At 38.8% G+C, this 15,549-nt stretch overlaps 1 protein-coding gene and 1 long non-coding RNA gene across 4 annotated transcripts in view; one reads left to right on the top strand and one right to left on the bottom strand.

Moving 5' to 3' along the window:
- The window catches only part of dscama (Down syndrome cell adhesion molecule a), a 94,060-nt gene that overhangs the window by 66,407 nt on the left and 12,104 nt on the right, over positions 1-15,549 (top strand). For all 3 annotated transcript variants that reach the window (XM_077195654.1, XM_077195653.1, XM_077195655.1), the window contains 10 exons: positions 1,152-1,392; positions 2,749-2,895; positions 6,547-6,702; positions 7,734-7,867; positions 9,021-9,174; positions 11,274-11,391; positions 11,677-11,837; positions 11,926-12,024; positions 13,528-13,716; positions 14,801-15,091. In XM_077195654.1, the coding sequence (XP_077051769.1) occupies positions 1,152-1,392; positions 2,749-2,895; positions 6,547-6,702; positions 7,734-7,867; positions 9,021-9,174; positions 11,274-11,391; positions 11,677-11,837; positions 11,926-12,024; positions 13,528-13,716; positions 14,801-15,091 (1,690 nt within the window). The remainder of the gene's footprint in view (positions 1-1,151; positions 1,393-2,748; positions 2,896-6,546; positions 6,703-7,733; positions 7,868-9,020; positions 9,175-11,273; positions 11,392-11,676; positions 11,838-11,925; positions 12,025-13,527; positions 13,717-14,800; positions 15,092-15,549) is intronic.
- LOC143701986 (uncharacterized) lies at positions 11,288-12,117 on the bottom strand. The gene is made up of 3 exons (XR_013190228.1): positions 11,855-12,117; positions 11,592-11,747; positions 11,288-11,380 (listed from the first exon to the last, which is right to left on the bottom strand). It is a non-coding gene; the product is annotated as an uncharacterized LOC143701986 (long non-coding RNA).

A 15,549-nucleotide genomic window follows, 5' to 3' on the forward strand; every position in this document is an offset into this window, starting at 1 on the left:
GTTCCGCCACACACCAGGAAAACCTCATCTAAAGTCAGTGCATTATTCAGATGATATTTTAAGGGCGCGTGCTTGGCCATGATGTAGCGTGTGCACAACAACACACATACACTTTGCTTCTCTCAGACACAGACGCAGCAGTTCCCATTTTTGCAAACCATACATAATTACAAGGAAAAATATTACCACACGAGGGAAGTCATTGTGGTGTCCATGAAGATGTGTAAAAATAGGCATAAATCTAGCTTACACATTTACCCAAATTATTATATGCCTGTTTAACCGAAGCTAATTTGGGTGAGTTTCTCTCATCGCCATACAATGTCACGGCCCTGACGAGAACGTCCTCGGCTGTGATCCGCTCCTGGCGCGCGTCTGGCAAATCCACCATTATAATAGCAGTCCGCCATGGAACAAGCTCTTAAAGGGAATGTGAGATGACGCTCTGATTGGTTTATTTCACATTACGCCCAAACCACACGCATGAGTAATGTAGCTACTTAAGAACCATACACTAGATGTCGCCTTGGGCTTCTAAGCATGCGTCAAAACCGCCGCCATCTTGGAACAGGGGTCTTGTCATAGGAAGTATCTAGGTAACGCTGAATTCATGGATGATGCCGGACTTTTGTGCTGCGTATGGATGTTCACGCGAACGAAATCTAACGAATATAGTAATATCATACAAACGAAAACAAGAATGTGAATTTGTTTTAAATTTCTCTGGACTCAATGATAAATACATGTTTGACCGTTGGAACGAACCAAAAAAACTAGAAAATCGCATTCATGACGATTTATGGTGATTTTATTTGCGTTAAAGCTTTACCTACATTGACGCGGATGCATTAAAGAGGAGGCGCTCCCCTGTTCCAAGATGGCGGCTCTAATGACGCATTCGTTCCAATGAACTGCCGTAGCCAAGGCGACATCTAGTGTATATATATCTATGCTTCAGACCAACCCATTTTAGATTTGTGTTGGGCGCAAGAGTCTTTTTATCCTATATATAGGCTATATATATAATCAAATATATTATATGTATTCAAATATTTTTTATGTTGATGTGGAGAGAATGTTTAACCATAAAAATATAAGACTATAATTAGCTTTTGAAGACATTTTTCCAGATATGATTTCATCATCTGTAGGCACCACTGAAGCATCTCCAGAATGGCGTGATCAGGGGATATCAGGTGTGCCATCGAGAGCACTCCATCAACGGCAGTCACCAGTTCGTCTGCATTAGTATGGAGGCCACGGGAGAGACCGAGTCCCTGAGCCTCAACAACTTGAAGAAGTTCACCGAGTATGAGGTGGTGGTGCAGGCCAGTAACAGTGCCGGTCCGGGTCCTGCTTCTAGTGAGGTCCGGGCAACAACAATGGAGGACGGTAAGCCATTGGAATCATTCACGTGATGAACAGACCACTTTTTGGATGACCTATAAATGTATGCAAATACATCAAAAACTCGCAAATAATAATCTGGGGCCGTCAGCGATCCTGTGACGAGTAAATCTTGGTAATTTTGATATATAAGTCGCACCTGACTATAAGTCGCAGGAGCAGCCAAGGTATGAAAAAAAGTGCGACTTATAGTCCGGAAAATACGGTACTATTTGTGCTTCTTATTTATTATTCCAGGCAATTTGTTGATAAAACATTGATAAAAATGAAGATACAATTTATACTAAACGAAATTCACTTTAAAGAAAGGCTTTCTACAAAACAAAACTTGATAAGTGGTCAAAATCATGTCTGAGCCATTCCAAATGTTTTCCCATATATTGGGCATCTTATGATCATATCTGACTCATCTCATGCGGTTCCCTTTTCATATAATAAACATAGATGAAATAAATTTAAAAAAACATTATATTGTGAATCTTAAATATAAAACGTAGCCTATGTTTAGTTTTTTTTGTTTTGTTTGTCACACTGCTCCGCTTTGTTCACGTGCTCTGGTGTGTAGCCTATAGCCTTTACATGCATGTGTGCGTGATGTGATGGAGGGGTGCGATTCTCCAATATTGAATAATACCCAGCGATCTTCGAGTATTATTTTTGCTTGAAATGCCCATCCCTACTGGTAACGTATTATACCTTTTTCATTAGATGCTTCAGTTTTAGCGCAGCTAACCAAAAACGTCTACTCTCTGGTATTGAATGTAGCTGATACGAACCGGACATAGGCATTCTCTCCTATTTATCTTATGCTCAAAGCACTTCTTTGAATTGTTAAAACAACCAACAACATGTAGAGCCTGAACTCGTTCTCTCACTGCTAATACAGTACGAACCGGAAGTAGGGAACCGGAGTCGTCGTCATGGCGACGCCCATTGTTTAGAGCAGAATAAGGTGGATATAGTATGAGTGTGTGTAGTTTGATTGAGATACTTCATCATCTTGTCATTATCACGTGACTAACCAGCATCAGTTACGTCACTTCACACTTGAGAAACTGCTGCACTTTTTGCCTAATCTTTTATGAGTACTGTTATACTTCTTTTGTCACATACTGTTTTCCACCTACTAAATAGTAGGGAAGAATGCGATTTCGGATTCAGCCACTCACATTTGAAATATTTGCTGCCATCTAGTGGCCACTGTAAATGTTTACAAAGGACGACCCAATTCTAGTTAATTAGTCAATTTCAGTTCATCCACACCTACTATACATATTCTGTGAGTAATTATGCGGTTCTGTCAGTTTCTGAGATGATATTTGATGTCTCTCTTGCTCTCAGTGCCCGGCAGAGCTCCAGAGAAGGTTGTGGCCACCGCCGCCTCTCCTGAAAGCATCTCTCTGTCCTGGCAGACTCCATCCAGGGAAGCTCTTAATGGCGTTCTGCAGGGTTTCCGCATCATCTACTGGGCCAATCTACCAGACGGAGGTAAAGCTCAGACTCCAGAAAGTGCCTGAAATAGCTTTACTTTCCTGAGATTGGGACCATGGGTCTTTAGGTGTCCCACTATGGTCTATATATATATATATATATATATATATATATATATTTATACTACAGGGCTGTTGAATACTTGATTCTGATTGGTTGAGAACGTTCTAAGGTGTGCAATTATTTTCAGGGAAACGCACGGCTGACGTAGTTCCAGGCAGGTCTTGACTGCATTACAGTTCCATATCACTGCGCGTAGTTAACTGTAATAACGGAAAATAGGATACAATTCATAACTCATAATTATTATAATGTATTACTATTTCTAAATAGGTGTGTGTCTGTGTGTGTGTGTGTGTGTGTGTGTGTGTGTGTGTGTGTGTGTGTGTGTGTGTGTGTGTGTGTGTGTGTGTGTGTGTGTGTGTGTGTGTGTGTGTGTGTGTGTGTGTGTGTGTGTGTGTGTGTGCACGCGCGCATATATACGCCGGTACTGGGACAGGTTTTGGCTTTTGGCCAAAAAGTGGCTTTTGAGTTCTTGGCTTCTTGTTGAAAAGATATATTCTGCCACCTAGTCTCCAAAGTATGCAAATATTCATTTATTTTATATATATATACACACACAGGATGCAAATATTAATTTATTTTACATATATATTTATATATATACACACAGGATGCAAATATTATTTTATTTTATATATATATATACACACAGGATGCAAATAGTAATTTATTTTATATATATATATGTGTGTGTGTGTGTGTGTATATATATATATATATACACACATATATATATATAAAATGAATTAATATTTGCATCCTGTGTGTATATATATATATATATATATATATATATATAAAATAAATAAATATTTGCATCCTGTGTGTGTGTGTGTGTGTATATATATATATATATATATATATATATATATATATATAATAAATTAATATTTGCATCCTGTGTGTATATATATATATATATATATATATATAAAATAAATAAATATCTGCATCCTTTGGACACTAGGTGGCAGAATATATCTTTTCAACTTGAAATTCTTCATTTAGAAGCCAAGAACTCAGCCAAAAGCCAAAACCTGTCCCAGTACGGGCGTATTAGCTCATTATATACTCAAAAATACATACCACAATATCACCATTTTGCAATTCAGCAATATTCTCCTTTCATAATGTGCCAGCATGCATACATGAAGTGGCCTCTCATGAGTGATTTAGACTGTGAGGTTAGTTAATCGATCACTCAGCGCTGCGGCACACAAACCAGAGAGCAACATAACACATTCTGCACACCTGTTTAATTGGCTGCTTTATGGCTCTCGATCAACTTGTGCTCAGTAGAACAAACTCACAGTACACATTATGTCGATCCAGCTCTTTCCAGGAGCTATTTGCTTATAAATTGCCTTATTATGAAGCAGCAGAATTCAACCCGGGCAATTCTAGGACAAAATTCAGCAGCGAGTAGCAAAAGACAGTGGCTCTTTTCCATCAGTTAGAATGTGGAAGGAATGATAGATAGCAGGAAAAAATGTAGACATTAAAAATGTAAAACCTGCAACTTTTCCTGGATATCAGCAGGAAATCTCAATCTCTGCCCTGTCTCATAAACCAAAACTGAATGGGTTGTAGTTGATTTTATATGACCATCAATTTCGCCATAATATCATAGTTTTAACACCAGGGGCCAGTTGCATAAACAGCCACTATATTAAATGGTTACTTCACCCAAAAGTGAAAATTCTGTCATTAAAGTGGTGGTTCAGGATTTTGGACATCGGACCTCATTTCCAAGTTAGCCTGGGTGTTATTTATCAGTGGAGACACTTTTCAAAAATGTTCTTCCAGTGTCATAGTTCGCCGGTGCTAGGCTAGCGCGAGTCAACGGTATCGGCTAGCCGTCCATTAGACACAGTTTTACCCACTCCACAGCACACCTAAAGCAAATACATTATAACGCCAGACTATCGATGTAAATGTCTGTTGAGAGAATAATGTTAGAAATCAAACTACTCTTGCATCTCAATGATCGCATTACATTTACAGGAACTAGTTTCTCAGCAGCGGCGGAAGTTTACTTTGCTCCGGTTAGTAGTACTGCGCCCAAAAGAAAACACAGAACAGAAGCGCACTACAGTCGGGACGTCTAGCTAGCTAGTAGTAGCCTTGAACAACGATATTGAAACATTTGATTGTAAACGAAGGAATTGCCAACATGGTGATTCGGTGTGCATTTCCAAATTGTAAAAATAAACCAAATAGATGGTCACCAAAAAGTTTCCACTCTCTCAGTTGTCTAGATAACTAAATATCACTCCGCCGCTGCTGTACACTGTGCTAATAAACACAGGGAACAAACTATAACTATTGGAATGCGATGCAAGAGTAGTTTGATTACTAACATTATTCTCTCAAGAGACATTTACATCGATAGTCTGGCGTTATAATGTATTTGCTTTAGGTGTGCTGTGGAGTGAGTAAAACTGTTTTTAATGGCAGGCTAGCAGATACCGTTGACTCGCGCTAGCCTAGCACCGGCGAACTATGACACTGGAAGAACATTTTTGAAAACTGTCTCCACTCATAAATAACACCCAGGCTAACTTGGAAATGAGGTCCGATGTCCAAAATCCTGAACCACCACTTTAACTAATTACCCTCATGTTTTTATAAACCAGTAAGCTTTCTAAGAAATCTGAGAGCTTTCTGTTCCTCCATTGACAGCTACGCAACTACCACTTTGACGGCTCAAAAAGTTAAGACATCATAAAGCTAATCCATATGAATTGAGTGGTTTAGTCCAAATTTTCTGAAGAGACTCGATCGCTTTATGATGAACAGATTGAGTTTAGGCTTTTATTCACATATAAACATTTATCAACACACATATAAGTTATGGTAAACGGAAGATCGAGCAAGATCGCTTGACATGAGAGAACCAATCTCGTGTTACGCAGCACGTTTGAGCTTCTGTTTATGTTCGCTGATTAATGTTTAAATGTGAATAAAAGTTCATCATATAAAGCGATCGAGTCTCTTCAGAAAATTTGGACTAAACCATTCAATTCATAAAGATTCGTTTTACGATCTATTTATTAACTTTTTGAGCGTCAAAGTGGTAGTTGCGTAGCTGTCGATGGAGGGACAGAAAGCTCTCAGATTTAATCTAAAAGCTCTTCATTTGTCTTCTAAAGATGAATGAAATTCCATATAGGTTTGGAACAACATGAGGGTGAGTAATAATGACAGAATTAAATTTTTTTGGGTGAAATAATAAGCCTTTAAGACTGTCTTTAGAACTAGTCTGACCAACTCGCAGTTATCAGTCTTACTTTTCGGATTCAAGTTAGACCAATAACCCTTTTATGTAACTGACTTAAAAAAGTTATGACCAAGACTCTATGACTAACTCGTATGACTTTATGCAACGGCCACAGTACGTTTTTAAAAGTATGTTAAAGTGTACTTTTTCACAATGGTTTGCAAAGCCTGCATTTGTGTGTGTGTGTGTATGAATTTACAGTAAATAATGTGATCACGTTAGCGTTTTCAGCACTATCAGCTACCATCAACTGACAGTAGGTCTTGAGAAGTCTCTAAATGGCCTTATTGTTTATGGCACCACAGAACTGGGGGAAATCAGAAACGTCACTACACAGAAGGTCCCGCTGGAGCTGGAGGGTCTGGAGAAATACACCAACTACAGTATCCAGGTGCTGGCCTTCACCAGAGCAGGAGACGGAGTGCGCAGCGACCAGATCTACATCCGCACCAAAGAGGACGGTATGACCGACAGATATTATCCATTCTATGACCCTTCGCTAAGCCACGCCCGAAAACCGCCACTGGACAATCGTGTCTTAGCAACCGTAACTAGGCGCGGGAGGTCTGGCAAGCTTTCGAGCGAGGGACACATGCCGAAGCGTTGTGCGTATGGATCGTGCAAATCTGAAACCCGGGATCCTAAAAGTTCGGACGGTGAAGTGGATTTTTTTCCTTCCTGAAAATCTAAATGCTGTGCGTGTGGATCAGCAGTGCGAGACCCCATTCACAACTACATGTCCACAGGATTAACTAAAACACCTATTGCTTGGAAATAATGACGGTTCTTTGTTCATAATGCACATATTTTAACGTAAAAAAGGCGATTAAAGACAAGACGGAGGCTCACTTACATACTTTAAAATATATTTCAGTATTTTGTTAACCGACGGCCTACTAACGTTACCCCTGACTGAGTAACTTTAACCCAATCCGATCCCGGCTCTCCCGGTGTTAGTGTTATTCCACAAGATTTATGGATAAGCTGTTTGATTTATAATTATTAGATTATTTTCACATTTCTCTTTCCCTGCTGTGCACGAACACAGCTGTTCCTCAATGTGTGTGTTTCCCATGTGAATGGTCAGCGTATGAGGCGCGGGAGCTGGGACTATACGCTTTAGCTTCAATTATTATGAAATGATTCTCTAATCGGTTGCATATTCTGTCGTGGATATATCCCTTGAATGCACACTGCAGTCCCTTTAGTCTTGCTCTCTCAGATATTTCACATGTTCGCCGAAAATTACTAATTCTCTCATTGGGAATGTCTGACACCGGTGCACACACACTGTAATAGACGTGCCAGCGCAAAAGCTTGTCAGGCGTAGCAACAGTAACTAGGGTGGGCGGGGCTTAGCGAAGGGTCAATTAAAGCCATAGCTTATGTTTTGGGATACCTTTGCTGTCAAGTTCTGTCCTTTTGTTTGCCAATCTGTTAGCCATAAACTCCAGCACAGATCTCTCCTGAAGTCTGACTCTTTCCTCCGCAGTGCCCGGCCCGCCCGGCGGCGTGAAGGCAGCGGCGGCCTCCAGCTCTGTGGTGTACGTTTCTTGGCTCCCTCCAATGAAGCTGAATGGTATTATTAGGAAATACACAGTCTTCTGTTCCAGCTCGTATCCCACGGTAAGACTCAGCCAACTGGTCTCGACTCATTCTAACAGGAAAGATATCAGGCTGGCTATTAAGACACTGTGAAACAGTGAGTGGAAAGTGCAAATATTTTAGCGGAGCGCTAATACTGTGGCATCAAGCTTAAAGGTGATGTTTAAATACCTTCTCATTTCCCAGCTTTAAGTCGGCTTGAAATGGAAGTTGCGATAATATTTTCTTCCCTATTGTGAAGTATGTCTGAGTGAAGGGGCATCTTGAACAAGAAAAAATGTAGATTTAGTTTTGTCCGTCAGGATTTGATTGGATGGTTGTGGTTTGTTGTTGCTGTGATGTCATGTGAGTGACAGGTTGCCCCGCCCTCATGCCAGTATACATGTCATCAGAGAAGAGGAGTTGCTGCAAAAGGGAGGGGAAGTTTTTTTTTTTTGATGAGGGCACATGAATAAAAAAAAAAAAAGATGTTCAAAGATAAATCATTTATAATAAATACAGCAATATTCCATAAAAAGAGAAATAATTTTTTTTTTTTCAGGGTTCGTATGAGGTGCTTAAAGTGCTTGAAGTACTTGAATTTGACGTTTTAAGATTTAAGTCCTGGAAAACCCTTGGAAACAGCAATATTTATGAAAGGGAACTTGAAAAGTGCTTGATTATTATTGAAAGACAATATATGTGAAATTAGTGTTTAATTTTTTTTAAACAATCTTTACACATAAAATTAACACTGCAAGAGCAATTACGCATTGCACTTGATATTGCTCATATAAATATCAAGTATATGATCTTCAGGTCAATCATATACAGTAGTCATGGGAGAAAAAATGCGTTTGAATAAGGAAAGCGATATCTTTGACGGTATCCTTTCAATGGTTAAAGTTACCGCAGTCATTCCTTGTGCTGCACTTTATTTGTAAATTTTGTTTTATTAGTTTATTTTGTCTATCAATTTATGCTTTTTTTAGAATTTGAAAGAAAATAAAGATGTTATTTGATAACCAAAAAAGTAGTGCTGGAATTTCATTTTACAGTATCCGTACAAACCCTGTTTATTTTATTTTTTTTGGTGACTAATATGAGAAACCTGTGTCTACCTGTAAATCTGTTAATCCAACCGATAAAAGACACAAGGACTAACCAACAATCCTTTATTTTGTGTCTTGTTCAGGTGGTCAGCGAGTTTGAAGTGTCCCCGGATGAATTCCTCCACCGGGTTCACAATCTCAGTCGCAACAGGAAGTACAGTATCTGGGTGATGGCGGTCACAGCGGCCGGCCGGGGGAACAGCAGTGACGTCATCACCGTGGAACCTCTGGCTAAAGGTGAGTCCGTTACCTTCGTTCTTCAGGAGCTTGTAGGAGTCAAACCTCACGCTCAGCACCTCTGCTTTATGGGTATGTGGAGTAATTAGTTGTATTTTGAGTTCTCGGCACTCTCTCGTAGGGTGACCACCATCAAACAAACCAAATGTGGGACGATTATAAGTTTATGTGGGACATGTTACCAACAATAAAACACAACCTGAAACTGTTCTATAATGTTTATCTAACTTAATAAAAACATTTGCATTCTGCCTTTCAGCTGATAAATTTTTTTTTGTTCTTTAGTCCCTTCCAGAAAACAGCATTACATCACAATGTAACATAACATGTCTTTATTTTACATGACATTTAAATTCAGCATCACTGAGGCCAAAGGCAGCCGCATCATGCAGATCACTATTTATGACACAGTTCTGACCAAGTCCAACTGAAATCCAACAAAATAAATAATGAACAAATCAAATATAAACCAACATGAATTTACATCATTGACAGTCTTATATATTAGGAATATATTAAACCAAAAACGTTCATATTTTTTAGAAAGGATGTGAATTAAAACAACCACAGCAGCAACAAGTTAATAATTCTGTAGAATTTTAAATTTAATTGACCGAATTATCCATTTGTTTTCTGACAGAAACACGGAACGAATCACCGCTCCACATTTTGATTGACAGCGTCACAACCCACTAGTGTCCGTGTTTACTCCTGCGCTTTCAACCACTGGATAGGATTTTAGAAACTGCTGTTGTATTTGTACTTCTGACGAAGCGCTGTTAAATATAGCTCATAAACTACGCCGCAAAAGAATAAATAAAATGCTTTCTTAAAAAGGCAAACAATGCATGCACGTTTTCTTAATATGATCATTAAAAACCAACAGACTGATGAAAATGCGGGACATTTTCTCAATATGCGCCGTGCGGGACACGCGGTGAAAGTGCTGTGCGGTGACGCAACGCGGGACGGGTGTCACACTACTCTCTAAAGTATTTGGTAAAGTTGGGCGCAAAGGCTACACTTACACAACATTAATGTACAGAAAAAAAAATCTTTTGCGTTTTTCGCATACAGACTACAACGTTGTTAAACCGATCCCCGTTTACACAGATCCACGAAAACGACTAAACCTTTGTATTCTGCTGCCAGGCCGGTGTTGGCGATGTCACTTTGTAAAGATGTGCTTGTAACTATACGCAAGTATCATACTTAACACGTAATATGCATGCGCACAATGTCACCATAATTTCAAATTCGTTTGTTAGTATATTACACTGAGACAATAAAGTTATTTATAAATAAAGGTGAAAAACTTGCACTTTGAAACCTGTTTTTAAAAGGTTTGCCTTGTCAGTTCTCCAAACGCTGTTGTCATGTAAATGAACGGCCTAAAAGCATAAAAAGTTTTACATTTTTAGTTGAAAACGGTGTTGTGTAAACTGCCATTTAAGCACATTTTATGAGGTCCAAATGTCATTGCTTTCAACAAAATATCAAACTAATTGGCATCTGCAAACAAATGCTGCAAGAGCTTTTAGCAAAACTAACTTCACTTTTCTGAGCCATTTTTGCTATGACTCAGTGTGATTTTGTTTCCTCTCGAGGTCATCCTTTTGAACCCAACAAACCTCTTTCAGTGCAATATTTTGTATAATGCAGTAACTTTCGCACATATTTAGTGTAAAAATTCAGTTTTGGGGTCAGTTTTAATGTTTTTCAAAGAAGTTTCCTTCAGAAATCATTCTAATATGGTGATTTTATGCTCAAGAAACATTTCTTCTTATTGTCATGTTGAAAACTGTTGTGCTTATTATTATTTTAATGTGTTAATATTAATAATACTGTGATAAAAAAAAGTCAGGATTCTTTCATTAGGAAGTTCAAAAGAACAGCATTTATTTGAAATATAAATATTTTCTTACATTATAAAATCTTTACTTTCATTTCCAATCAATTAATGCATCCCAAACTCTTGAATGGTAGTTTAAATGCGGTGTTATATGAAATGATTGTGCTTTGCAGTAAATTCGTCAAGTATTAAGCTTTCATAGATCAATGAAATAATGAATTGTGGTGTTGTGTTTTTATCTAAACAGCTCCTGCCAAAATCCTCACGTTCAGCGGTACTGTTACAACACCTTGGATGAGGGATGTTGTTTTACCCTGCAGAGCGGTCGGAGATCCACCGCCTGCCGTCAAATGGCTAAAAGAGAGGTAAACAAACCTGTTTCAGGGCCACCGGCTAGAATGTATAGAACATGCACTCTCAAAAACAATATTAACATTAATATGAGCATGTCAATTAAGAGACAAATATGCTAGCAAAGTCTATACTGAGTTCAGTATCATAATAAAGAACAGACTGCAGTGCAGCTCTAGCTTTTCGTGAAGAGCAAACACGAGCATCTGAATACCTATGAGTAGAATCAGTCACTGGGGAATGCTGGGAAATGTCAAACTCTGCCCCCTTCATTGACGATTCACACTGTTTCTCGACAGCGGGAGCCCGGCCCCTGCGGTCATTGATGGAAGGCGCAGTATCCATGGAAATGGCAGCTTCGTCATTAAAACTGTGAAAGCAGAGGATTCTGGGTATTACACGTGTATCGCCAGCAATAACTGGGGAACGGACGAAATAATTCTGAACCTCCAGGTTCAAGGTGAGAGTCGGGCTCACTTTCTCTGTGTCAGCTTCATTTCCTCTGAGTTATTACGCAGCGTTTCTCACTGTATAAATATCATCTTTAGTCCCCCCAGACCAACCTCGTCTCACTGTGACCAAGACAACCATCACATCCATTACCGTGACCTGGACACCAGGAGACAACGGCGGGAGCTCCATTAGAGGTGTGCTTTTCCTGCTGGAGTAAAACTAAACAAAACAGAAAACTGAGAACAAAACTGTGTGGTTTATGTCTCTCAAGTAATCATTCAAACAAAAAGACAACATTTTGTAGACCGAACAGCAAAACAAATGTTTAATATTTTTTTGAAAAACCCAATCAAAACCAATTAAAAGCAGATATTTTCCCCTAAATTACAGTTGTTCACACTTTTCGACAGGCTTTAAGGTTTTTAATTTGGCTCATCCAATCAGAATATGAGTCTGAACTTTCAGTTTCATTATATTAGTTTGACTTTTTTGAGTTTTTTTAACTCCGTTGTTACATAACCTGAATCTGACAGACTTATTTGTTATATAATCTGATTCTTTGATTTGTGCCCATTAAGTTCCAAAAAACAAAATCATGTAAGAATACATGTACATTTGATTTGTACATTATTACTGGATTGTCCAAAAATAGGCATTACATGGTTAATAAAATAAACACTGTCTTTTAAAAAAGTTTTGGGGTCAGTAAACTTTTTTTGTTTTTGAAATAAAATTAATACATTTCTTCAGTAAGAATGCATAAAAATGCATATTGTGCATCAAATCATCATATTATAGTGATTTCTGAAGGATCATGTGACGAGTAATGATGCTGAAAATTCAGCTTTGCATCACAGAAATTAATTACATTTTAAAATATAGTGAAACTGTTTTACTGTATTTTTGATCAAAAATATGCTGCCCTGGTGACCATAAGAGACTTAGGGCCAGATTTACTAAACGGCAAATTAGCGAAAAAAGGGCAGATGGGAGCAGAAAGTTCTGTGCATGATCTACTGATGACGCACAAATTAAAAAACACAGACGTAGCCGGATCATTTCCATAATGACCAACACAATCTACCAGAGGAGCGGAAATTAGCGTCCGGTGTAAAACATGCTTTTTTTGCCGGTAAATAATGGCGCAAATAACAGTAAGTTGACTAGCACAAACCTTAGTAAATCACCTTGCATGATTCATTTAAATATTCTCCTCCCAGAAATTTTGCGACTGAAAGGGAAGCTCCTACAAATGCATATGCAATAAGCTCAGCTGCAAAAGAGGGTTTGTGCTGGAGCAAGCTGTAGAAGAAATCTTACCTAACCCCAAACTTTTGATCAATAGTTTAAATATAAACCATTTTACGTATCATTCCAGTGGATAAATGTGTATATAAATGTAAAATATGAAGTATGTGCTTTCGAACACAACACATGTTTGAATGTGTAAAATACAGCAATTCAATGCAATTCTACATTGAATTCATCCACCCATCCTTGTCACACTGGCAAGATACTCTGTTGTTGGAAGAAAACCAGTCTCGTTGCATTACTATAGCAACCGATGTGGATGTGCTGGATATTACATGCACTGAACAAATGGATGGGATTTCATCACATGAAAAACCACAAGAATCATAAGTTCAAAATAAAGATTTGTTTTTGTGAATTAATTCTGTGCATCTGTCTTCATGCAGGATATATTCTGCAATACTCCGAGGATAACAGTGAGAAGTGGGGAAGTATTTCCATTAGTCCCAGTGAGCGCTCCTACCGTCTGGAGAACCTCAACTGTGGCACTTGGTACAAGTTCACACTGACGGCCCAGAATGCTGTGGGCCCGGGCCGAATCAGTGAGATAATCGAAGCGAAGACTCATGGGAAAGGTGTGCATTTTTACCTTGCCTTTTTTGTTCTTGGTTATTAATGTTAAGGGAGCATTCCATTTGATCATTTTGCAAACATTGCGAGAACGTTACTTTTAAATGTTCCCTGGATGTTTTGGAACAAGTAGCAACATTTAAAAAACGTTCCCTGAACAATGTATAAATAGTTTTTTATGCTAATATTTTGAGAACATTGTTAAAGGGATAGTTCACCCAAAAATTTAAGTTCTCTCAGTAATTACTCTCCCTCATGTTGTTCAACCCCGTAAGACCTTCGTTCATCTTCGGAACACGAATTAAGATATTTTTGATTAAATCTATTGATACTGAGGGATTGAAACTTGTTCCCCGAAAAGTTATTAAAGACATCGTTAAAATAGTTCAAGTGACTACAGTGGCTCAATCTTAAGTTTATCAAGCGACGAGAATACTTTTTGTGCGCAAAAACAAACAAAAATAACGACTTTATTCCAACTATTGATTTCCTTCTCTGTGGGCGTCGAGTGAGTTCACTAGTGTAACAGCGCAGCGCTTCTGTGTTGTACGTCACACACATGACCAGCGTCGGCCAATAGTGAGCAAACGTGTGACGTACAACACAGAAGCGCTGCGCTGTTACACTAGTGAACTCACTCGACGCCCACAGAGAAGGAAATCAATAGTTGAAATAAAGTCGTTATTTTTTGGGTTTTTGCGCAAAAAAAGTATTCTCGTCGCTTGATAAACGTAAGATTGAGCCACTGTAGTCACTTGGACTATTTTAACGATGTCTTTAATAACTTTTCGGGGAACAAGTGTCAATCCCTTAGAAGCCTATGGAGGAGTGATCCAGCTCTCAGATTTCATCAGAAATATCTTAATTTGTGTCTCGAAGATGAACGGGGTTGAACAACATGAGGGAGAGTAATTACTGACAGAATTTACATTTTTGGGTGAACTATCCCTTTAAAGACCAGATAACTTTGAAAAAACATTCTATTAACGTTACTGCAAGAAGGTTTGTGTATAACTACCTTGCCAGAACGTATGTAAATAGTTCAAAATAATGATCACAAATACCCTTCATCCTCTTTCCCCTTCACAGAGCCACAGTACTCCAAAGAGCAGGAGCTGTTTACTAGCATTAACGGCACGTGCGTCAAACTCAACCTGATTGGCTGGAACGATGGTGGCTGTCCAATCACTTCCTTCAGTCTGGAATACCGTCCGTTGGACAGTCCCGTGTGGACCAAAGCGAAGCGCACGTCTCTTACGAAGAGCTACAACCTGCTGGACCTGCAGGAAGCCACATGGTACGAACTGCAGATGAAGGTGTACAACAGTGCCGGACTGGCTGAGAAACGAGTCAAATTTGCTACTCTGAACTACGATGGTAGTAAGTGAAGTTTGATCAATCACTCTTTGCACCTTTATTCCGGCCAAAAATGAACCTAGTGCTAAATAACACATGGGTACCGAGTCGACCGTTCTCTGGGATGCGTTTTCATGATAATCGAATGTACCCAGTTTTAACGTTAGTTTTAGTTTAACCACAGATTAGCTTATAACGCTAGTGTATGGGGCATCGAATAAGTACAAATAAAAATCGCTAGTTAATACCACTAACAAGGCTCAAAATAGCCCCACACTAACACGCTAGCATAATGAGGGTTTCTACCGGCAAACCGAAGCATTGAGAACTTTGTAAGTGTACAGACAGTTTAATAAGAAGATACTTTATAAAGACAGTACACTTCGCGTATATAAGCAGGAGCCATCTTTTGAAAACAGTCTCGACCAGTCAAACCAAGAACGCCGTGCTACGTGCTGGTCGATAGTCACAGTTCAGCTCAC

This window comes from Siphateles boraxobius, unplaced genomic scaffold (assembly GCF_051911475.1).
Source record: "Siphateles boraxobius isolate OS27281-9 unplaced genomic scaffold, OSU_SipBor_1 34, whole genome shotgun sequence".
Lineage (NCBI taxonomy): Eukaryota > Metazoa > Chordata > Actinopteri > Cypriniformes > Leuciscidae > Siphateles > Siphateles boraxobius.